This window comes from Notechis scutatus, chromosome 3, assembly GCF_049901735.1.
Source record: "Notechis scutatus isolate UNSWTSFEM ecotype Mainland chromosome 3, rNotScu1.2, whole genome shotgun sequence".
NCBI classification, from domain to species: domain Eukaryota; kingdom Metazoa; phylum Chordata; class Lepidosauria; order Squamata; family Elapidae; genus Notechis; species Notechis scutatus.
Genome location: NC_142011.1, coordinates 172,085,332 through 172,111,187, shown reverse-complemented (window position 1 = coordinate 172,111,187; position 25,856 = coordinate 172,085,332). Strand labels below are relative to the sequence as shown.

Here is a 25,856-nt window from a genome sequence, read left to right as displayed (position 1 = left end):
TGCTATAACTTTAAAAGCACAACTATTAAGACGTGGGAAAATACCCAAAGAAACCTAATTACCATACATATAAATACCCGCAAAAACATAAAAAAACATACATACATACATACATACATACATACATACATACATACATTTAAAGGGGTGTACTTTTGTTTCTTGTAAAACTAAATCACAGAATAGCACTATATCTGAACGAGGCCATAGTGCTCAACAATCAGGTATGAACAAATGACCAATGGAAGTACCTGAATTCCTGCATCATCTTCTTCTTCAGGATGTGGTGATCCTAGTGGTGTTTTTTCCACATCTGAGTTTTCAGAACCTTCCTTTCCCTTGTTGACTTTTTTCTTCACTGCACTAGATTCCGATTCTGCTTTTTTGTTACTGAAATAGAAATACCTTTAATCAATATTGCATATACAAATCTTTTCCTATTCTGAAATGAAAATTTCCAGAAACTATTACAGCTGCTTAAATTTCCTCAATCTAATTAAATTTTTAAGTATTATTTTATAAATGCTATTATTAGGCTCATTTAATTGCAATATGTATATAACCAACATAAATACAAAGTGTCCGTTTGTTGTAAATGTTAATAAAATATACACAATAAAACAAATTGAGAAGAGTAATTGAAGGACAAATATTGACATGTTATCTTAAGCAGCATACATGTACATGTACATGTACATTGATCCTGTATTATCTTCCTTTAGAATTCTCCTTTCTAGGATGGATATCCCAACACTGCATAAGTCAGTATTAAATGGGGCATGGATAGAAATAATGAACACATAAAAAAAGTAAAACCTGGTCTCTAGTAAATAAAATTTAGGCACTTCCAAAACCATACAAGTAGAACACTGAGCTTTCATAATGCCTTCATATTACCAAGAAAAATGACAAACATATGGGAATGTTAAATCTATTGAGTTTAATATTGTGTTCAGGACATAAATCGTAATGTTTGTTTCCAAGTGGGATTTCTGAAAAATATTCCTGTAAGAGATGAAGCAAAAATTAATACATTTGAATGTAAGGTATCCATGTTATTTAAAGACAAAATTATGAATATTCAGCTGAGCTTACTTTAATGACAAATATGCATGAAAACATACACAATTTCACAGAATTCCATCAGATGTCAAATTCCTAGAAATTGTACACGTACTTTTGTCAAATGTATTCATGATATTCAGAATCCAAGAAAGAAGTAAGGCAGGAGAGATTGGATAATTTACTGAGTTAAATGTTTTCATTTGACATTTTATGTTTAAGTCATACAAATAGATTTATAAAGAAGCTTATGTAGAATCATTCTATTCCATTATTTTTACTTCCAAAATGTTGGTTTGTATGTGTTAAGAGTCAGAAGACAATCATTTTCTTCAAAATGAATCTTCACAACTGTTCTGTTTCCAACCATGCCAGTATATATACTACATGGACAGTAGCTTCCCCTACTATGAGGCTCCATTTCCAGCATTTATTTCCGCTCTAACTGCCACAAATTATACAATGCTACAGCTGAATGCAGGGCCCCTTTTCTTTCATCTGCACGCCAAGAGCAATCAGATTACCCTGGTAACCAGTGATCACATGACCAGCACCTGCTCTTTTGGCTGGATGCCACTGACTAAAGCCATCTGCTTCCCTCAATCAGCTTTCAAACATTTTCAACACCTGCGCTGCAGCATTTTGTGGTTTCTTTTATCAAATCAGTGGAAAACTGCTTCCCAAACTTTACATATTTCTCAAATTTGTTTAAATCAAAGGTAAGTCTGTCGTGCTTGAACTGTTGCCAGCTTAAGCAAGTTGACAGGTTACTACTTTTTACCGGTGACCTCTATCAATCAGACCATACAATTTAGCTTAATAATGGTTAACATACCTTGTGTGCAGTACTGCTTATAAGTGGCTAGCTTGACATATTGATGAATTCTTTAGAGCAAGTTTGATAACATGCTAATATCCTAAAAAGCACTAACGTGCTTTGTATTTTCTATTTTTTAAGACAGAAAGAAATTGACTTACTTACACAGAAAGAAGTTTCACTCTTAATTGAATTAAATTGTCTACAGAACCAGCTGTGCTTTTTTTTAACTAATATCAGCCACACTCATCAACTAGAGCAGGGGTGTCAAACTGGGAGCCTGCGGGCTGGATGTGTCACATGGAGGCCACGCCCACCCCAGCTCCGTGACGGCAGCATGATATGGTGAGTTTGACACCTGTGAACTAGAGCAAGGGAATGGCCTAAACCAGGAGTGTCAAGGTCTTGTCATGTGACGTATTGTGACTGTTCCACCCTTTGCTAAACTGGGTGTGGCCTATGTATCAGGCACCTGGCCCATGGGCTATGAGTTTGACACCCTGCTCTAGACAAACAAGATACACTTAAGCCTTGCTGTTTCAGGATTGTCTTTTCCTTCTCCACTGGGGTCCATGTCTTCTACATAGTTTTCTACCACTTAATTCTTCATTTCAGAATCCTAACTATGTGGAGAGGGATAAGAAATATGCTACTCATAAAAATATTAGGGATCTACAGTCTTTTCTTGATCTACTGCAAATTATCCAGAAGCTATAGATGCTAACTTATTTTCTGCTGAGATAGGTAGACAGTGTGGAAGAACAGGCTGCTGGGAAAATTGCAGGCACCTGTGTTGTCTTTTATCCCACTTATTTGAGCCTTCTCCCCAGTGGCAGCACAGCAGAATTGCTTATAAAAGGCTTAGTTTGAAACAGGTGGGGGAGGAGATACGTGGGCTTTTGTAACTCAACAACAGAGAAACAAAGATGCTAAATAAAAGGTGTTTTCTTCACAGACAAAGAAGGGTTGGGAAAAATAGAAGAGGTACAGCCAAGCCCAGCATTTAGAAGGTGTCAGTGCTTTACCTGCTGCCTTTAATAAAGTAGAAATTAAGAATAAAAGAAATCCTAGAAAAAAATTAGGGAGAGGATTTAAAGATAGACCAGGGTGTGTAAAAATAAAATACAGCTGTGTAGTAGTGCAGTAGCAATAGTAATAAGATACTTGTAGTAGAAACAGTATGTCTTAAATGTGCTTTTTCAAAAGACAACTGGATTTTGTTTTTCCTTTTGCGTCTCATCCAAAAAGTTTCTTCAGTTCTGACTGAATGGCGGAGGATGGAAAGATTTATATTCCCTTGCAGACATCTGGTCTAGCACTCTTTCTGAGACTGGTTGAAGCCACTTGGAGGTCTATCTGTGCTCTCAGAGTCATCCGAATAGTGCAAATGGACATGGAACCTTTTTGGAACTGCTGAAAGGACTGTGTTGTAACCAGGAGATAGGTAGTGTCATATCTCTCCCCCTCTGGTGAGAGAGGTTTGTTCAATCTTAATGTAGATGGCCTCTTTAACCCTCTTTCAACCTAGTGGCCCTGTCCAGAATGTGGATTTTTGTCTTTCAAATGCAGATGGACTGCTGAATCTTGTCCTGATGGGTTTATTCTCCTATGCTGTACTATGCATTTGTGAAGTGGTTGCTTTGATTCTCCAATGGACAATACATGTCTCACTGCACTGTACTGCATATATTACACTGCTCAGTTTATGTCTGGGTGCTATATTTGTGGAAAACAACAATGCTAGAAGGCCATGATGGCGAACCTATGGCACATGAGCCAGAAATGGCACGCAGAGCCATCTCTCTGGGCACACCAGCTGTTGTCTTGTGCTTTTTTGTGTTCCAGCGCACATGTGCGCCGCCCAGCTGGTCTGCATGAGTGCAGGAGCACTGGAAACCGGAAAAGCAGGTGGCTGGCGCAGGGGCGCACGCAGAAACTGGAAGCTCAGCTTCCCGGGGTGCACATGCGTGCTGGGGAGCTGCTCTTCCAGTTTTTGGCGCTCCCCCACGCACGCACGCTCTCATTTCTGCACATGGTGCTTTAAAGATTCGCTAACACTGCTATAAGTTATACCACAAAGGCGTATAATAGCCCTTTGGCATAACATTTTGTATTCTTGGTACAGTATATGGACAGTATAAATTTCTTGTGTTACACAAGCAGAACATTTATAGTTATTCAATTGACTGAGAAAAAAATACAACTGAAGGATTTTCAGGCATCCTTTCTTATTCATGTCTTCTACAAGCCTATAAAGGTTATATAAAAGCATATTGGGAGAGTGTAAAATGTGTCCTGTTCACAAAGGTAATTTTTACAACACAAATAAAAAGCTAAGTAAAATATTTTATAAAATCTATCCTTATTTTTATATAAATGCTCTGTTAACATTCCTCATATAGACTAAAATTCACCTCTACCTACAAGATTGTTTTGAACTGGAAGGCTGGAACTACATTTAGCTCTGTGCCTCAGTAAGGTAAGGACTGCCTCCAATTTTCCCCATCCATCTCCCCCTACACACACACACACACACACACACACACACACACACACGCACCTCTATGTCCTTTTGGCTGTCCTGCATCCTGCCTTATAGGGCAGGAAGCAGCCCCAGAAATGCACAGCCTGAACACAGTCCCAGATATCCTGCACTCCAAGACACCTGTTGCCCTATGCTCTGCCATCTCATTAAATCTTTGTCATCTCTCTGTTCGGTTGCTGAAGAGGCATGCCCAGCTTGGCAGACAGGTTGAGATGCAGCTGGCTTTGCATTGTGGAAAAAAGTGGGTTAGAATTAAAGCCAGCCCCAGCAATCAGGAGATGCAATTCTCAAAAACAGTGAAGGTGACCTAAAGGTAGCTGAGTGCAGGGTGACAGGGGTAGAAAGATAGGCAGTGGGGTAGGATGGGGTTGGAGTTCCTTTACAATCATAAATATGGCTGGGTTGTGAAGCATTCAAATTTTGATCATATGACCAAGGTTCTTCTGCAATTGACAGAATTTAGGAAATGGTTATTCCATTTGTTCAGCGCCATCATGACTTAGGTCACTGTATGAGTAATGATCAAATCAAAGACTACCTCTAGCTTTCCCAAACAATTCATTTTTTTCTTTTGCTTTCCGCTCAGAATTGTGTGTCCTCTTTTCAGAATACTATTCTTATTCTGGTCCATTAACTACATCTTTATATGAATAAACGACTACACATCTTAATATACTCAACCAATGCATCTTGTTCTATAATGTAGTATACATCTGGAAAACTATATATGATTGTTACTCCTCTTTCATACTTAATTTAGAAACACTTTAAGTCAGCCAAATAAATTATCAAAACATTGGAACACAGTAAATAAATGGAAAAAAATTATATCAGCATTATAATCTATAGTTGCAGTAATACTAGGCTGATTCCTATTATATGCAGTCCCTAGGACTTTGTTTTGCAACCATTTGGTTATTATTCATAAATTGTTTTCTCATGGAGGGGAAGTGTCCTTTAGTTCCTTCTTTTTTCTATAAAAGTTACATTAATAAACTGCCATGCTGCCAACTTCTTATATCAGCTAGTTTTACAACATTTTACTAAAACTAGACTACAAGAAGTTAATCAGACAGTTCCAAATTTAATTCTTAATGTGAAAATTAAGATACAGACAGTACTGCTATTTTATAACTTAGGGAAATACAGGTCAACAACCATATGTGGGTCATTTATTAATTAATTAGATTTATATATTACTTTTTCTTCAGGAGCTCAAGGTGATGTACTTGGCAATCCCATTGAATGACATCATAGGCTGCTCTGAGACTGACTAACTAGCCAAAACAAAGAGCTTCCATGGCTATGAATGTCTCCAGTCGAAATCCAATGTTCTAAACTTCTACACCATGCAAGTGGTGTACTAGGATCACAACTCAAAGCAGATTACTAACTGAATTTGACTTGAAGTAGTTAAATACAATTAACACTATTCCCCCTGTATTTAATAATTTTGCCTTTGTATTATTTTAAAATCACAATTTAATGGCAAATTTTGGTAATAAAATTGCTTTCAAGACTTTGTGCAACCTTGAGTTTATCAGTATATGCAATTATGGATGAAATAATATACAGTATAAGTGTTTATTAAATATCTAGTGATTCGCATAATTATTTTACTAAAATAATTTAACAAATGCAGTAATATAGTTAGCATTTTCCTCAAGTGGCAGATGGGGAAAATGACATGAGATATGCAGCCAATACAGCTAACCTCATATATCTCCCCTCCCCTCCATCCTGGTACACAAAGATAACCCACAAAGGTCTGGTATCCTGAAAAGGAAAAATAAAAACCAGCTTGCTGTCTTCTAGTGAGACAACAAGAGAATAAGAGCTAAATGCTTTCTGCATAAGGTGCAGATATATCTCGCCTCCAAGAAACTAGCATCTGCTGGTCTGTAAGTCCTTGGGCATACTGCAGCCTCAGAATTGCACACTTGAACATGGAGATTGCCATCTTAATCCCCAAAACACCAACAAATAGACTAAGGTCGCATATTAAGTTATAAATCATATATTGTTAATGTACTTTTAGGAAAATGTCCCAAACATGCTTTTCAAAGCTGTTTTGTAGGACAATGTTTCTTTCCATATCAGTCAGGAATTGTCAGAGGAATGGCGGAATTGATCAGTAGTTCTCAACCTGTGGTCCATAGACACTGGGAATCACAGGGGATCCGCCAAGGCTTGAATAAATGTTATGATTTAAATCTTGAGTTAAGCCTTGAGGATCCATGGCAATGGTCCATGGCCCCAAAAGGTATTTAAAGGGGGTCCATGGTAAAGAAAAGGTTGAGAGCCAATCACTGTTCTAGATCATAACATGCATTGAGAATATTGTAGCAACTGTGTTTCACAGTGTGAAAAACATTACAGGCTGGGACAGGCATTTATTTGTTGTAGCTGTTACATCAGCAGCATACAAAGTTAATACAAAATATATATCTTTGGTTTAAAAAATGTGGAAGTCATTCAGCCATATAAAGTAGAGGATTTCTTTGAATTGCATTAGGAGTGGAAATCATCCAGATAGCTCCTGAGAGCAATGAAGAAGATAAGAAAGAAAACAGGAAAGTCCTTTAGCTTCCTAGTACTTTCTAATATTCTGTAACTGTGGAGTATTGAATGTGACTCTTTACAACATCAAATTCGAAAGACAACTGATTTAATTAGGGCAACTGCTGGAGCCCTGACAGTTACTTTACAACATTGTAAGGATAACCATTGGGTTCTAAAGTGCAAAACCCAGCAAAGCATTATCATCAGCCACTTTGTAAATATAGCTACATCTACCATAGGTATGAAGCAGTGGTGGGCTGCAACCGGTTTAACAACTGGTTTTGTGAGTGCGCACTTTGCGCATGCAGCATTCAAAAACCACCAATTTGAATCTCTACAGCTTACCTTCTAGGGCGGTCCTGGTAAGTAGAACAGTTGAAGCACAGTAATCCACTATACCGCGCGAATCAGTTGAGCTTAAAAAAACAGAAATATAGCACAGGATAGGGTGGGGGTGGGCGGGCGGGGACAGCTGATCATTGGAACTACCGGTTCTGTAGAACCGTTCTGAACCAGCAGCAGCCTACCACTGGTATGAATTACTCAGAAAAGAATACCAACACTTTCTATAAGTTTGAAGAGGTGGAAGAATGATTGCCAACTTATTTTCATTTTTGCTACTAGCTCCTTCCTTGATAGGGGACTGGAGGCTAAAACATACAACGAACGGTTGCAGGAACTGGGCTTGGCTAGTCTAGTAAAGAGAAGGACCACGGGAGACATGATAGCGGTCTTCCAATATTTTAGGGGCTGCCACAGGGAGGAAGGGGTCAAGCTATTTTCTAAAGCTCCTGCAGGCCAGACAAGGAATAATGGATGGAAACTGAACAAGGAGAGATTTAACCTGGAAACAAGGAGAAACTTTCTGACAGTGAGAACAATCAACCAATGGAACAGCTTGCCCTCGGAAGTTGTGGGAGCGCCATCAGTTGAGACTTTCAAGAAGAGATTGGACTGCCATTTGTCAGAAATGGTGTAGGGTCTCCTGCTTGGGTGGGGGGGTTGGACTAGATGATCTACAAAGTCCCTTCCAACTCTGATTATCTGTATCTGTATCTTTATTTTGATTTTGACATTGCAAGCCCAAGATTGCTGTTCCACATTTGTTTTATTTTGAATAAAACACAATATTCCAAATATTTAAAAATATTTATTTGTTCTTTTATTTATTTATTTTTCAATAAAAAAGAATGGAAAGTAAGATGATTTCCCCTTTTTTGCTTGTTTTCTGGAACTCTCGAACCTAACCTTCCCAATTTCCATAGGTTCAAGGTCTAAAGATTTTTATTTGCCACAGTTAGTCTCGGGAACATAACACCTACAAATAACAAAATCCACCTGGTTAGTATTACCGATAACTACCATATTCTCATTAAAACCTCAAACAACAGAAAGAGAAAGCCACCACAGCACTATTTTACTATAAGTTATATTTGAATGACAAAATTGAATGGTACAATGTGCTCTCATACCCTCTCTTCTAGAATAATATTCTGGGCAGGAAACTATGATTATTTGCAGTTACGAACAGATTCAGAAGATTACTGATAGGAAACCTAAAGGGGCAAGAATGAAAAAGAAAACTGCATCTGACAAAGATCTGAATTTTTATAAATTCTGGATTAGATCAAGCGCCAACAGTCTATTTCAGAAATTAATGGAATGAAAAAAAAAAGTGAAAAATAGTAGTTTTATATCAGATTATGTAATGTACTAGAAAATCTGAGATCTATTGGGTCATCATTTCTTATTTAAATAGAGAAAGAGAATGATCATGGATGGGCAAAAAAACCAATGCAGGAGGGACTTCCTGTTGGTTTCCCCATTGAATTCTCTAGTGGGAAGCTGGCAGGTAGAAACTCTTTCCTTTCCTCCTTATTCCTTTCTTTACAGAACAGCAGCCTTTAGATTAGGAGCAGGGACTATACACTTCATAGAACCTCACATTTTCCTTTATATTTTTGAAAGGAAAATCCGTTCATATTTAGAATTTAGAATAACAAAATTGGAAGGGATGTTGGAGGTCTTCTAGTCCAACCCCCTGCTTAGGCAGGAAACTACACAACTTCAGACAAATGGTTATCTAATCTCTTCTTAAAAACTTCCAGTGTTGGAGCATTTACAACTTCTGGAGACAAGTTGTTCCACTGATTAATTGTTCTAATTCTCAGGAAATTTCTCCTTAGTTCTAAGTTGCTTCTCTCCTTGAGTAGTTTCCACCATTTCTTCTTGTTCTGCCCTCAGATGCTTTGGGGAATAGTTTAACTCCCTCTTCTTTGTGGCAGTCTCTGAGATCTCACTCCTAGTTCTTCTTTTCATAGGACTAGACATATCCAGTTACAGCCATTCTTTATGTTTTAGCCTCCAGTCCCCTAATCATCTTTGTTGCTCTTGTCTGCACTCTTTCTAGAGTCTCAACATCTTTTTTTTTACATTGTGGTGACCAAAATTGGATGCAGTATTCCAATGCAGTATTCCAAGGCACTATAAAGTGGTATTAACATTTAATGTGATCTTGATTCTATCCCTCTGTTTATGCATCCTAGACTGTGTTAGCTTTTTTTGGCAGCTGCAGCACGCTGCTAATATTTAAGAGATTGTCCATTAGGACTCCAAGATCCCTATCTCAGTCACTACTATTGAGAAGGTACCACATATACTGTATCTATGCATTTTGTTTTTCTTGCCTAAATGTAGGACCTTACTTTTTTCACCATTGAATTTCATTTTGACATGACCAATGCAAATTGGTGTCTCCAAGGAGACTGGAATGGAGGCATCTGTAACTAGATAGAATCTTTTATTTTATTTATTCAGTATGGCTACACATCTTGCAATAACATCTCTAAAAGCCTAACTAAGTTAAAAACAGACCAATAACAATAACAAATGAATAATGAAAAGCCAAAAATAATATGATAAAATACAGAATACACACAAAATGGCCAACTAGGGCAACAACAAGTGCTACGGTGACACCCGCACGAGTGGGTAATTATGCATGATTGAAGATCATTGTGAAATCCAGGTTACAAAATTGGGAAATTGTGTAGGACCAGCCAAATGCTATATTTGGAAAAAGATTTAGGTGGAGGACCAGCCATATGCTGTATTTGGAAAAAAATTAGCAGAATACATATGGAAGACCCTTCCACTAGATCAGAAGAATGGAATCACCAAAAGAGCCTCCCATTTTTTACAGCAATTGATTACTCATAGCTTCACTTGGAAAACAGGATCACATTTGCAAGAAATGCAGATAAAGCAAAGAGTCCAGTTCAGGGTCCAAATACATCAATAAGGGGGAAAGGCAGTCACCTCAGAAGCAGAGAATGAAGCTACTTGCCACTCACTATAATCCTTGTAATAATTAGGATGATGCGAAAAGTACAGTTTATGGAAGTAAGAGAGCCTACAGAGATGCTGCCAACAGTTCTTAGAACTGATATGGAAGAATTCAAGAGAACAAGATGAGAACCAAAATCTAAAATCCAGGAAGAGGATATAAAGCACCTACACACAGAAAAGGTGGAAAATATTTGTAGCCTGGGTGGTAGATGGTGGTGGTGGTTTGTTCTCCAAGTTTGTTGCTTAGTTTCTGAACGTTTCATCACCAGGTTAGGTAACATAGTCAGTGGAACTTCAGTTGAAGTATCTTGTTTCAATTTGCTTCTGCTTTTATAGGTCTTATGTGGTCATTTAGTCACACCTTATGAAAGACATCTGGTGGTGAGGTGACCAGTTGGTTATATGACCACATAATAAGACCTATAAAAGCAGAAGAAAACTGAAACCAGACACTTCAACCAAAGCTCCACTGATGATGTTATCTAGCCTAGTGATGAAACGTTTGGAAACTAAACAACAAGAAGGGGCGTTGGTCTTACCTGAGGTGCTCCTTCTCAGAGGGTGGAGATAGAATCCAGACAGTGTGGGATGACTCTGATCTGCTTGCTCCTTAGACTGAGTTCCTTAAACTGAGGGCATGCTGCCTCTTCACCAATGGTCCCCAGCTTTCGATGATGTTGAAGAGATGCACGTGCTTGATCAACGGTACCTGTCTCTGTCAAACCTGCACCCCGGCCAGAAGGTCTCCAGGGGTGGGGCTGGATCCTATCTCCACCCTATGAAGAGCGTCTCAGGTAAGACCAACGCCCCTTCTCCAGAGTGGTGTCGATGGGATCCAGACAGCTGATGTCCTACGGGCGGGTCTCTGTCTGGTCCCAAGTCTGTGGTGCTGAAAGCACCCTTTGTAATACCTGTCTTTCGAAGGCAGCTTCTGTCGAGGCAAATGTGTTGAGTCTATAATGCCTAATAAAAGCAAAGGCGAAGACCAGGTCGCCACTCTACAAATTTTCTCCACTGAAGCCTGCGTGGCCCATGCCGCTGTTGTTGCTGCACTTCAAAGGAGCGTGCTGTAATATGTCTCGGTATTGCCAAGCCTTGCTCTTCATATGCCTTGGCCTCTAATCCATCTGCCAATGGCCAATGGTGTAATTTTCTGTCCCACTGTCGTCGGTTGGAATGACACAAACATGGCCTCCATCCTCCTGAAAGCCACAGTCCGTTTGATATATATACAGAGGGCCTGCCTTATATCCAATGTGTGCCAGATCTTCTCCCGCGCATGAGATGGTGCCGGGCAGAAAGAAGTCTGCAAAGATTCCTGAGCTCGATGGAAGTAGAAATTGACTTTGGGGATGAAGGCCGGGTTCAACTGTAGGACAACTCTATTGGCGTGGAAAACACAGAGGTCCTCCCTGATGAATAGGGCTGTCAGCTCCGATATCCTCCTGGCCGATGTTATGGCCACAAGGAAAACCACCTTTTAAGTTAGAAAATGTAGGTTGACAGTTCTCAAAGGCTCAAAAGGTGCAGTCGTAAGTGCCTGAAGCACCTTGGATAGGTCCCAGGTGGGGTACCTATGCACCACTGGAGGTTTCAAATTGGTGGCTCCTCTGAGAAACCTATGTACCACTGGGATCTGTGCTAGGGACTCTAGGTTCCCAAAAGTCAAGATCATTGAAAGGGCTACCACCTGTCTACAAATAGCGGCAGGGGCCAGGCCCTTATCTAATCCCACCTGCAAAAAGTCCAGTACTTGGGCCACTGTCGCTGAAATGGGCTGTAGTCCCTTCTTCACACACTACTTACAGAAGGCCCTCCACGTTGCATCATAAATTCTGGTGGTCAATGGTTTTCTGGTCGCCTGGTTTTAATCACCCGGGAGGAGAAGTTGTCCCCCATCAGAATTCTCCTCTCAAGTGTCAGACGGCCAATTGGAGCCACTGAGGCTCTGGGTGGTCGATCAGCTCCTGGCTGAGGGAGATCTTTTCAGAGGGGATCCTCTATGGTCTGGTTATTGAGAGACTCACCAGGTTTGCAAACCATGGGCGCCTGGGTCAATGGGGAGCTATGAGTAGAACCTCCACTTTCTTCCTTGATGACCTTCCTGATCACCCCTGGGATGAGTGAAAGTGGGGGAAAGGTGTAAAGGAGACCCCGCGGCCACTGGCACCTAAGTGCATTGACTCCTTCCGCCCCCTGCTCTGGGAACCTCAAAAAAAACCTTAGCAGCTGGCTGTTCGAAGGAGTTGCAAAAAGGTCCACAATTAGAAGACCAAAACGGTCCAATATTTCCTTGAACAGAGCTGGATGCAGGCGCCACTTGGATTGGTTGACCGCTCAGCTACTAGTCGACTGCTCAGCCAGTCTGCCTGCACATTCTTCACTCCTGAAATATATTCTGCCTTGATGGAAACTAGGTTCTTCTCTGCCCAGCGGCACACCTGTTCTGCCTCCTTCATTAGGGGCTTGGAGTAACTACCACCCCTGTTGGTTGATGTGGGCCTTGGCAGCCACATTGTCCATAAAGAGGAGAACATGCTGCCCTGCTATCCAATCCTTGAATTCCCTGAGAGCTAAGTGGGCTGCTCAGTTCTAGCCAATTTATGTTGTGTTTTAAGTCTATGTCTGACCACCTTCCCTAAGCCACTTGATCTTGAAAATGAGCTCCCCAGCCCAAAAGACTGGTGTCTGTAGTAATCGTTAGATGGGGCTGCTCTCTGAAAAAACACCTCCTGACCATCACTGGGGATGTCCACTAAAGAAAGGAAGTTAACACCTTTGGCGGTATCCTTAACCTTGCCAGTGAATTGCTCCATCCCGACCTCTGATAAGGGAGCAGGAACCACTGCAGGTCCCTTGCATGCAGCCGAGCCCATGGCACTATTACAATGCAAAAGATCACCTTGCCCAGAGTTGGGATAGCTGAGCTAGTGATGCTACCCTGTGGGACTGTACTTAACCCACCAGTCCCTGGATGTCAGACCTTCGCTCTGGGGAGAGGGAGACCACCCTGGCTACGGTGTCTCTTATAGCCCCCAGGTATAATAGGTGGGTGGTTGGCGTTAAGTGGCTCTTGCTGGTATTGATCGAGAACACATGGGCCTGCAATGCCTGCACGGTAATCCATAGGTCATCTTCTGCTTGCCTGTGCGATGATGACTAGATTAGAATATCATCCAGGTAGCATTGTATATGGACCAGGATGGTCCTGAGATGGGCCATCAATGCCGCAAGAATCTTTGTGAAAGTTCTGGGTGCAGACACCAGGCCAAACGCGAGGGCTCTGTATTGCAGATGCCTGCCCGCGTAGCAGAATTTCAGGTACCAATGGTGAGCAGGCTGAATCAGTATGTGCGGGTAAGCTTCTGTGAGATCGATGGTTGTCAAAAAATCTCCCTCCCTGACACTCTCTAGGATGGATTGCAGAGTGTGCATTTTGAATCTTCAGTGTATCAGGTAACAATTCAGACTTTTGAGATTGAGAATTGCTCTCCATCCCGCCGAGCTCTTTGGAATGACAAGTAAAATTGAGTAAAATCCATGCCTCTGCTGGTGTTCTGGAACTGTCTCTATAGCCTGGATAGCCAGTAAATGAATAGCAGCTTCCATTAGATTTCTCTTGGTTGCATCGTTCAAAAGGAGGCAATGAATAATGAACCTCGGGGGATTGGATCGGAATTCTAGGGATAGGCCAGACCTTGTCATGTCTAGAACCCAAGCATCCGTTGTTGTATTCTCACATTGGTCTGCAAAAAGGCTTAGTCTGCCACCAATGGGAGCCTCAGTATGGTAGTCCCTTGGGGTGACAGAAAGAATGGTTGCCTGTCCCTCAAAAGGGCCGCTTATTTTGTGTTTGGGGCTTGTTCTTGTCTCAGAACCCCTGGGGCACCTGAAATTCCTGCTGCTGACCGAACAAACCTTTATTATGTTGGAAGTTCAGTCTGTAGTAAGAGGCACCAAAAGGACAGATGAAAAAATGGTGAGAACCTGCTATCAACGCTCCATGAAATAGAAGGCAGGATTTTCCATCTGTCCCTGGCTTCCACCAGGACTGGTTCCAGGGCGCCCCCAAACAGCTTGCCACCTTTATACAGAGCAGACGCCAACTTCCATCCTCGCTTGGTGTTGGCCTTCCAATACTTGAGCCACAGGAGGCATCGAGCTGTCACTGCCAATGCGATGGCCTTGGAAGCAAACTTCACAGAGTAAAGCATGGCATCAGCTGTGTACTCTTCTGCTGCAATCACCTTATCGAAGTCCTGATGGGTCCTAACATCACTGGCAGGCACCCGTTCCTGAATCTGGCGAAGCCAAATCAAAGAGGTCCTGGTGAAGAAAGACCCTGCTGTAGCAGGCTTCACGGCCCATGCAGCAGCCTGGTGTGTCTTGCACAATGCCAGCTTGGATTTTTTTTATCGCTTTGAGTACATCATCGGCATCATTGAGCATAGTTGAGGACGATGCAAGCGCCAGTACCGGTTTGTCCACTTTGGGGAGCTGTAAAGTGTCTGCCAGAGGCGTGGCCACATTATAAAAAATTTTATCAAAGGAAGTGGCACTTGGGTAAGTCCCTGGCAAGTCCATTTGGCGCTGAACCATATTAAAGAAAGTTTTGGAGATGGAATCACCTCCTCCTCCTCCGTTGGTTTGGTAAAAAGAAGATCACTGGGCTCTGTTATGCCCAGAGAAAGAGTCTGGCAAAGCGGTGTCGAAATCCAGTCTAGTCGCACTTTTGGTCTTAAAAAATAGGGACTTAAACATGTGAGGCCTAAAAAGCCCTTTAAAAACAGGCTTGTCTTGGGCCTTCCTATCATCTTCGGAAAAGTCCTGGTCAATCTCACCTTCCTCTATCGAGCTCTCAGATTGACTTTGATCAGAAGAGATTCACCCAGATCAAAACTTACCATTTTCCCAATATATACAAATCTAACTATAATTAAAAGGATCAATAACCCAACAAAATGGGCCTCAGGGGCTAAAAAGTAGCTAGAGAAAACTATATAAGTTATATGCTATTTTTTAGGATATATCCTTGCAAATCTGTGGTGGACTGATAGTATTGCTTCATATTTGCAGTTCAGAGCACACAAAATAACTATAATATCCATTACTATACTATAATCACAATGTATATGTTGCTGTGTACAGCAATCATATGTTTCATATTTTTTCTTATCTGTATCACAGCAATACATCAAAAAGATAAATAAGGTATCTTTAAAGAATTCAAAAGCTTTTGTTTGACAGATTAATCACTTAGCTTATTCATCCACTTGATTTAATTGTGAATGTTGTTGGACAGGTTTATCATTCCTTGGAATTCCTTAATATATATGAGTACAGTTTTTTTCTACAGTTTTTAAAGATTGCCTGCATTTAAACTCAGTTGAATGACTTCAAGCTTAAAAATATGAAAATGCGATGTATAGGAAAAAATATCATACTTAATTTGTTTAACCTAACCTTGTTTGCATACTAATACTGTACTTCTAAGCATTTCTTTAAAAAATGTTGGGTTCCATTCCAGAAAACACATAAAATTAACAAAAGTTCCTTAAATTATTGATTTGCATGATAAAATAGTTCTGCAGCTAAAGGGCAGAAAGAAAAGGGGTCTGAAAATAAAAGAAACAAGGATCAAGCTTCCTCTATAAATGTAAAAACAGGTTTCATTATTCCTGAAAAACCATGTCATGCAACCATCTTTCAAGTGCCTTATTTATTACATTTCTAATATTTTAAAACAAATCAATAACAATTAATAATTGCAAAGATCTATACTTCTGGGATACTGGTCATGAAATGAGACATTGGCTAGCAATACAAAACTAAATGTTTTCTCTATAGGGACAATCTTGGCACACATGAATATTCCTGAAATAAATCTCCTGCACTGATATGATAAATTTCTTTAAAAATATTTTTTTTTTAAACAAGTTTTATTTTCAAGACAAACAATACATAAATACACATAAACACAAAACATAAAAGCATAAAAATATTTTCAAATCAAATAAAGTCACATTATTAACAGTATAGTTAAATTGTATTTGTGCCCTGCATGTTAGATGCATATCTATTATGTTCTATTTTGGTACTGAAATATTCACACAAAAAACTTTCCGTTTTTCTGCTCTCTCCATATATATGTGTATGTATACACACACACACTAATTCCTTCCTTCCTTCCTTCCTGCCTTCCTTTTCTTCCTTGATTAGCCAAGAATCTTTTGAGTCTCAAAGATAATTTAGAAAAATGCGATAAAATCCTATTTCATGAAAAACGTAAAAATACTTTATGAGGTTATTCAGGGTTCCAGTTATATTTACAATGTAGTTTCAGCAGAAAATTTGAAATGAACATTATAGAAGGTACAGGTATATCCTGCCTCCCCCCCTCCCCCCCAAAAAATAGTGCTATAATGACTGAGGGACCAATTCTTAATAATAAGTTAAGATATAGTGAATGGGTAGCTTAGTGAAGTCAGTTTCCTTGTATTAACTTCCTCTTTTCAAAGTCTGATTTGCACTTCTGATTGAAATTTAGGTTTACAATTCTCTGCCCCGTAGCTGGGTCCAAATCAGCCTATTATAATTCAATACATTTTAGAAACCACAAAAGAAAAACATTTTAGTTTGTGCTAGTTAATTCTAAATCAATATAAAACAATTTAAAGTGGCTATAATGAGTCTTAAAACATTTTCACTAATTTAAACATATTAAATATTAAACTTAGAAAACTGTATCTCACTGGAACTGTCTTCCTTACCTTGCTTTTTTGCTGGTCTTGGCTTTTGGTGTAGTTTGTTTTACTTTCTTCTCCTTTGGCTCTTTGGGTATCTTGGGGGTTTTGGGTATCTTGGGTTCCTTAGGCTCCTTCTTCTCCTTGGGTTCCTTCAAATCCTTTGGGTCTTTTTTCACCTTAGGTTTCTTCTTTTTCTTTTTTTCTTCCTGGGAGCCTTCTAGGGCTTTTCTGGTAGGATCCTGGTTATCAATACACCCACTAGGAAAGCCTTCTTTACCAAATCCTTTGCTGGGACCTTCTGCAACAATATGATTGTTTTTCTTTTTCTTTTTCTTCTGCTGTGGTTGCAGCTCAATTGAGGGAAGGTAATCATCACTTTTCAAGAGCTGGGCATTCGGTCCACTAACCTGAGACATGTCTGGCACTGTTTTTTCTAGGAAGGGTTCTGATGGAGAATGCTAGGAGAAATAAATGAACATTAAATAACTAAACGCTTTAAAATTAGTTCTTGGAAAATATGCAGGTTATAAAATCAATACAGAAAATACATTTCATGTTTTAAATGGAACGAAACGGTTAATGAAGCATATTTCTGCTAGAACAGGAAAGGAAGCAAGAAAGGTAGGGCTACTTCAGTATGTTCAAACCTAAACAACAAGGGATGGAAGGTGAATATAAGTAAGAGAATATGAAAATACACATGATTCTTTTAACTGTAGATGTAGAATGACTTTATTGGCTTGTTCAAATTAATCAAATGAAAGCCACATAACCCTGTTTGTTATCCATCAATGATTTGAAAAGGGACTTACAAAATAAAATGTTATAAAAGAAAATTTGAAAAAACACACTGGCATATGTGCCAGAACATTATTTTGTACAAAATTAATAAAATTTCAAAGCAATTCAAAATGATATATGGTCCTAAAGCCTATTGCTTATCTCCTCTGTCCCTGAAAAACATTAGAATCTAATTTGTTATTCTTAAAAGAATTTAGGCCATTTATTTATTTCTTCAATATATACATGGCCAATCAAGACTCACAGCGGTTTATAGCAATCCAATAAAAAGATACAACTCTTAAAATGATCACAATTTAAGTATTAAAATTAAATTTTGTTAAGCATCTAATGTAAAAAGTAAACAATACAATCAAAATATATGAAAAAAGTATAAACAGTACAATTAAATTAAAATATGGCAACTATTAGCTAACCATCAAACACTTTACAGAAGAGCAGTGTCTTAAGCAACTTTTAGAATGTTAAGAGGGATGATGTAAACATAGTTCCAAAGGAGAAATTATTCCATGTAGCAGTATCAGAGAAACAGTACCTCCTTTTGCTTCACAAAATGAAATATATAACTAGAAGCTTTCTCAGGAAGAGCATAGCTGATGGGATGATTAGGTGAATGTACTGTATGGAGATACCACCATTTAAAAATCTATTTTCTTAAGCAGCTGGTGGTAATTGCAGAAGTTCATGGCAAGCCACATACTCTGAGATTCTCTTTTAATCCACCACATAGTGCAGGTTTTTCAAGATGAGTTCTCTTTCATCTTCAGAAACTAATGACACAGGATTCCAGATTTACCTCAATTACAGAAAATCTCTTGTTCATCAACTGTTTTTAAATGAAGAACACTTTTATGTAAGCAAGATAAATCCAGTTACCTATTGTCAAATCTACAGCTCTTCATCACTACGAAAGAAGGAAACGGACAAAATTATGAAGCTAATAAAAAGCATTTTGGTGACTTGACAAATTGGATTTTCCTCTCATATCAATAGAAATATGACACCTCCACTTATATGGTATGTTCAGAGTTTATACTTAAGCTGGCAGGAATAGCCAACACCTCAGAAGCCCAGGATACAGAAGGATCTTGACAGAAGGATCTGAATACTTGAAATTAAAAAAAAAAGGTTAAAGCACAAATGCAATTTAGGTTTTAGGAAAGCTAAAAGTAAAAAGTTGACCCACTCTTAGAGAAGAGTATAGAAGAATAACAGATAATGGGGATAGTGAAGAGCATTTCAAATCTTACTTTGCTTGTTGCTTCTCTCCAAAAGTGAACTTTGTTCAAATGGGTATAGGCAGAACAAATGACATAAAAAGAGTGGCAATCCAAAGTAAGGAAAGAAATAGCCAGGAAACACCAAACTAACAGGAACAGGGGTTTCCAGGATCAGATAATTATATCTGAATCTCAAAGGAACTTGAGAATGTCTCAAGACTTGTGATATCTGAGAAATTATGGAAGACAAGTGCAGTGTCAGAAGACTATAGAAACAACCTAGAAGGAAAAACTTAGAAGCAAATAGTGATGGACAGTGGTGGGATTCAAATATTTTTACCACCGGTTCGGTGGGCATGGCCTGGTGTGGTACACACCAAACACACACTTTGTGCAGGTGCAAAGGCATTAGCACAGGCACAGAGGCATTCTAACTCGCCTTCTGCAAGCCTACATGATCCCAGTCGCTTCAACAGCTGCCGCACAGCACTCTACTGTGCCACGCAAAGCAGCTGTGCTTCAAATTCAGAGGATGAAGGTGAGTATGGGAACCCAGGCGGGTGGGTGAGCCCAACAGCAGAGCGGCGGAGAGAACCGATTCAGTCTCCACTGCACATCGCTGCTACCAGCTTGATAGAACCGGGCCGAACCAGTAGAATACCACTACTGGTGCTGAAGATGTTTAGAATAGAGAAGATGAAAAGAAATGTGATAGTTGTCTTTGTATCTCTGAATGACCTCCATGCCTTCATGTAGAAAAAAAGAGCATTATTATTCACAAGTGCTAGAGAAGACATGACAAGGAACAATGAGTTTAACAATGAGATTCCTAATATCAAGGGGTGTTCAACAGTGAAAGAGAATGCCTTGGAAGATGTGGACTCTCCTGTGCTGGAAGCAAGCAGAAATTGGATAGCTATTTGTTATGGATGCCACAGAATTGATTCCTGTGCTTTACAGGATGTTGGACTAGATGCTCTTCAGGATCTACTCCATTTTTTATGTTATTCTTCCTTTTAAAATGTCAGTAGCATTTGTTTTAAATTTTGTCTACCTTTCATACACCTACTATCTGTTGATGTTATTACATAAATTAAACCTGAGGATCATATTTTGATTACTATATAATTACATAACACCGTGGCAACACACTGAAAAATCTTGAGCCAATCACTCTTATTTGGGATAACTATCAAGATTCACATCTGAGCTTTGCAGTAAACCACTTGCCATAGCACTGAAATCAGGTGATTGTAAGAATTGGTGACCATCTTTTCTGGAAATTGCCAGTTCCCATCTAGCCAGCCTCAATTCTTTCCTCTTCCTTCTGATTTCACAAGTATTGCAATTCTTTCCCATCTCCTTCTGCTGATGGATAACTATAGGATTGTCTTTCTCCTTCTATCTTGGGAATTTCCTTCATTTTTTCTCCTTCCTGACTGTGAGCAATGGAAAAAGGAGGTATTTCTTTTTGTCTTACCTAATACTTTTCTTCTTTTTATTTCAGGAGTCTCAACTTCAAATGAAAAAAATCTAGAAATTGTCTCCCCCTAATTTTCAACACTACTGAAATATACAGACATCTTCCTACATATCCAGGTAGGCAGCTATGACATAATTGCCCCTTCAATGCCATAAGTATGAAATACACTTCACCCTCCAAATTCCATGTAATGGAGTGCATGGGTAACCTTGAGGGAAAAGGAGAGATGCTGCCTAGGAAACCATCAGACAAGAGAGACAGGAGCCCATACTCATTTAGCAGTCAAAGAAAGTTAGGAAAGACCAGCCCTAGGGCATCTAGCAGTTAAAAGTAATAGACAGAAAAATTGTACCTGCAAGATTATATTAAGGCAGCCTTACAACAAAATAGATTTAGCTAATCTAGTTGTGTTTCCTATATGGTTTATGCAGAAAGGCCAACAGTATCTTTCCTCCACTCCAAAATAGAAGAGAGGTACACAATGAAGGCATTCCAAAATCAGGAAGAAAAGATGGAATGTGTAAATATTTTCAGTGCGACCAGAAGCTGCAATGGTTAATCTGTGTCATCACAGGAAACAGTCCAATAAATTTGACATCCATTTTCTATTGTGGAAGGTATAAACATGGCAGAAAGTAACTCATGATCTTCGACAATGATGCTTCCTGATGCTAATATCAGTAAAGCAATTGTAGGAGAATTTAACCTGATCTTTTTTTACTTTTAAGGAAGCCCAAGAAGCCTGACGTTCCTGGAGAAAACAGGAGTCTTTGCAAATCTGGAAGGCAGGTACGGGCATAGCAGTAATTGGTCTGAAATTGAAACAATTTGAGTGGAGCAATGAACTTACGTTGTAACTAAATTCAGCTATATATACAATTTCAGGCCAATTATTTTGCTGCTAGTTTACCAAATAACGAAGGTATTGTTTCATTTACTCAGTATAGCTATGTGGTGGAAAAGGACAACTCACTTGTCATAAATCAGCCGATAGATTATAAAAGGGTTAATAAAGAAAAATAATAGCTATTTTTAGAATATCTTGCAAAAAATTCTGACATTATTGAAAAGAAAAAGAGATGACCCAAATTAACAGTCAGGAAAGCAGATAATTAGAGGTTAGAGTCGGAATCCCATTCTACTCCTAGATGGTGCATGTATTACAATCATGTTAAACCCCATACATGGGGGGGGCATGATACAATAAATCAACTATATCTTAAGGGAAGATGAATTTTATATATCATTCCTTCCTGCAACTGCTGAGCACTATGACCTGGATAGTTTTAATGTTAATGCACTGCATATAGTCATTTAAAGTGTGAAGGACTCATTCAATTCCCTAAAGAATCCCATCGAATCTCATTTAATAAGTTCTGGCTGCCAACATCTGTTGATTCCCAATAAGGATGAAACTGGTATCGTGGTGCCTCCTGGTGGTCAAGATAACTTGAAGATGCCATAAAGTCTGATGTCAATATAAAATATAGGAAGTCCTTGACTTATGATTGTAACTGGAATGGAGCTTCCATTACTGAGTGATGTGTTTGCTAAGTGAATCACACCGTTTGTTATTTTCTTTGTCACAGACCTTGAATGAATCACCATGGTCATTAATCAAATCACAGTTGCTAAACAATCCGGTTTCTCTCATTGACTTTGAATGTTTGGAAGACACTTGAGAACATCACAAATGGCTCCAGGATAATACAACCACTCCAGTACATGGGAAATTGCACTTCTACAAGCCAACTTTGGAAAAGAGAATTTGTACTGTGGACAAGTAATAGCCAAGTAAATAAACTTAATTTCAGGTACTTGATTTCAAAGTAGAGATCTATAACAAAATCTGTTTGAACTTTTAAAAAGAAAGAAACTGACTTATTTTTCTAATGTGAATACTCTATTCTCTTTAAAGCTGTTGTGTTAAGTTTAAAGCTGCTACCTTAAATTAGATGATTTAAAAAAATATTTTTCGCAGTATAAGACCCTCCAAAGTATAAGAAGGACCTAGCTTTTGAGGAGGAAAACAAGAAAAAAAAATATGCCTCTGCCTCCCAGCAATTTGCCTCCTTGCAGCAAACAGCAAACAGCCTGTTTCAGTTTCAGCACAGCCTGATTAGCACAAGCAGCTGATTGTCGGTTGGATCGACCTCCCCACGATCAGCTGTTTCAGGCTGCAGGGATAGTCATAGCCTATTGCCACCTCCACGCACCCCATTTTCGGCCTCCACATCCTGTTTTCAACCTCCACACACCCCATTTTCGGCCTCTGCATGCCCCATTTTCTGCCCATTCCAGGCGGCGGAGATTGGAATGGGTGGAAAATGGGGTGCGTGGAGGCAAAAAAATGGGGTGCATGGAGGTAGCAAAAGGCAATGGCAATCCTTGCCGCCTGAAACAGCTGGTCCTCGGGAGGTCGATCCAACCGACAATCAGCTGCTTCTGTTTGCTGCAAGGAGGCAAATTACTGGGAGGCAGAGGCCAAAGGATGGGGGCCAGCAGGTAGAGCGGGTTTCGGCAACATTCGCTGTATAAGATGCACTTTTGGGGGTGGAAAAATGTATCGTATACTCTGAAAATATGGTGATTTTACCTTCCTGGAAGAATGACAAGGAATGAATAAACTTGGCTTCTTAAAGATGGGATTCCATCAATAAAGCGTGCATCTTATGAGACTAAAATCCTGGTTCTACTCTATACATTATAGGTGATAAATAGAAAAAAAGAACAAAAAAGTGTGCCATGAATTATGGGCCTCTGTGAGAAAAAAAAATATTGAACCAACTATAGTTCCAGAAAGCTTTTTGAATGAGATGAGGAGAAGTCACAAGAAGAAATAGAATAGGCCTTTTTTAGAAAATTTATTTATTTATTAAATTTATAAAGTTGCCCAACTCCATGATGACTCTGGCAACGTATAATAATAATATCATTACTACAAAAGATAAAAAGCTAGAAGCATCCAGAAATAAGAGAGGCTGTGCATTCTAATAATAATACAACACAGGATCCACCACCCTGTGTAAGTCAACTACCATCAGAATAACATTGAGGTATTTGATATTTGCTAGGTCAGTTATAAAGCACAAGAGAAGCATATCCCAACATCCAAATAGGGAGGCTGTGTAACAGGTTTATCTTTTAAGGCTTGGCAAAATAACAGTATGATAAAAAGAAATATTGTTTTTGACATCTGCTCTTATGGAAAGACACCAAGAGTCAAACCTCCTTGACTATCATGACTGATCTGTAATATGTCTTTTTTCAAACAAAGGACAACATATAACTGTTAATTGTAATATAATACAATTATAGTATACAATCTTGTATCAAAGAAATGGAGTAGGGCGAAAACAAGGAATATCCATTTGATCAGTTAAGGAAGGGGTCTGCACCCAGGTTGTATTTATGACCAGTTGCAGGATTCCATGGTCATATGATCTTAATTTGCAATGTTTTCTGCCATTTTCCAGCAGAAATATGGATTACTGAATTCACTTAATAATCACATGGTTCATTTAATGACTATGACTCACTTTACTACCATCGTAAAACGGTTGAAAAATCAAGTCAGGTCATGTGGTGATCCACTTAATAATGATTTATGACCAAAATTCTGGGCCCAGTTGTGGTAGCTAAGAACACAACCTATAAATATTAATGTCCAAGGGAAAAATAATGAAATAATAAATACTGCAATAATATTGAAAATGATTAAGCTATATTAGTATAAATGAAGGAAGGTTAAAATGTGGTTGTGTTTTGCTTATAGCACTATCCAATTACTAAACATACATATGAAAACTGCCTCTTGATTTTAAATTCCTATTATTGTTCCTATGTACAAATGAAATATTAAAAAGGCTGCAAAAACTATTGGGATTAGGTGACTAAGCCTCCTTAGGAAAGTGCTTGGTCAATTTCTACTGAAAAACTAAAAAAACCCTAACATTTGAATGCAATGGAAATCATCATAATCTTATTTGATGATGATGATGTGTGCCTTCAAGTCAATGTTGACTTCTGGCAACTGCTTGAACATGTCCTTGCAATTTTCTTTCAGAAATGGTTTGCCATTGCCTCCTGTCTAGGATTGAGGGAAAGGAAGTAGCTCAAAATTACCAGCTTGTTTCATGCCTAAAATGGAATTAGAACTCATAATCCCCTAGTTTCTAGCCCAGTGCCTCTATAGTAGAAATAGGATTTCTCAGCGTATATGTGGTAAAATAAAAAGAGAGATGATCAAGACAGAATAGGTCTTCTTTTCTTCCTTCTTCCTCTCCTCTTCCTCCCACAGGAGTCAAAGGAGATACAAAGTTCTGGCTCTTATTTTTCTGGCAGCGCCAACCATTGTTAATTAATGTTGTTGTAATGTTGTCTCTCCATCTTCTTCTGGATCTGCCTCACGTTCTTTGACCTTCTTCTCTTTTTTGTATATATGTTGTATGATATGAAATCCTACAACATCCTCTCCAGGTGAGCAAACCACTTTATTTGCTGTTTTTGTGTAATTTAAGATTGGTACTATGCCAATTCTTTCTCTTATAGTCCCATTTCTGATTTTACCTCTTCTGATCACTCCAACAGCTTTCCTCAAACACCTCATTTCCATGGTGACTAATTTTCATTTGTTTTGTTGTAAGTGTCCATGTTTGACACTGGTAACATAGGGTGAGATGAATATGCTTTGTATGAGATGCTTCTTTGTACTGATTGGTACTCCCTTATGTCATAGGAGTGGAGCAAGCTGTCCTAATACTTGCTTTGATTTACTACATCATGTGTTAGAATGAGTGGTGAACATTAAAATATGTGACCAGTATGAAAGAAGTATTTTGATATGATTTCCTCATACAGAATGAAAGTTGAAGTTACCAAACAAATATATGGAAAGGTGAATGTATCTAGAGGAAGACTGTGGTTGGATGGAACTGATGAGATCCTTGAGAAGAGAAAGAGATTAGATGTTTAATTTATTTTGTTTATTTATATATCAAATTTGGAAACTGCATATCTCACTCACAGAGTAATTCCGTAAGGAAAAGGAGTGGAGGTTCACCTCACTTTGGGGATGGGGAAGGACTGTTCCTAATTGGGGGGGGGGCAATGACATACAAGGCTCTCTTCCTGGACCCACCACTCAAAATTCTTTAACTAATGGAGTCTGTAACACAGGGGTGTCAAACTCAATTTCATTGAGGGCCACATCAGGATAGGGTGTGATTTGGAGGGCCGGGTGGGTGCCTGGCCATAGTGAGTGTGAACCAGG

At 39.1% G+C, this 25,856-nt stretch overlaps 1 protein-coding gene and 1 long non-coding RNA gene across 5 annotated transcripts in view; one reads left to right on the top strand and one right to left on the bottom strand.

Annotated features, from left to right (window-relative positions):
* The window catches only part of CHD7 (chromodomain helicase DNA binding protein 7), a 215,483-nt gene that overhangs the window by 84,987 nt on the left and 104,640 nt on the right, over positions 1 to 25,856 (bottom strand). For all 4 annotated transcript variants that reach the window (XM_087961776.1, XM_087961777.1, XM_087961778.1 and 1 more), the window contains exons 4-5: positions 17,105 to 17,538; positions 252 to 390 (exon numbers count right to left, since the gene is read on the bottom strand). In XM_087961776.1, coding sequence (XP_087817902.1) covers positions 252 to 390; positions 17,105 to 17,538 — 573 coding nt within the window. The remainder of the gene's footprint in view (positions 1 to 251; positions 391 to 17,104; positions 17,539 to 25,856) is intronic.
* Positions 1,661 to 5,884, top strand: LOC148131480 (uncharacterized). Its single transcript, XR_015748915.1, has 3 exons — positions 1,661 to 1,781; positions 4,282 to 4,358; positions 5,636 to 5,884. It is a non-coding gene; the product is annotated as an uncharacterized LOC148131480 (long non-coding RNA).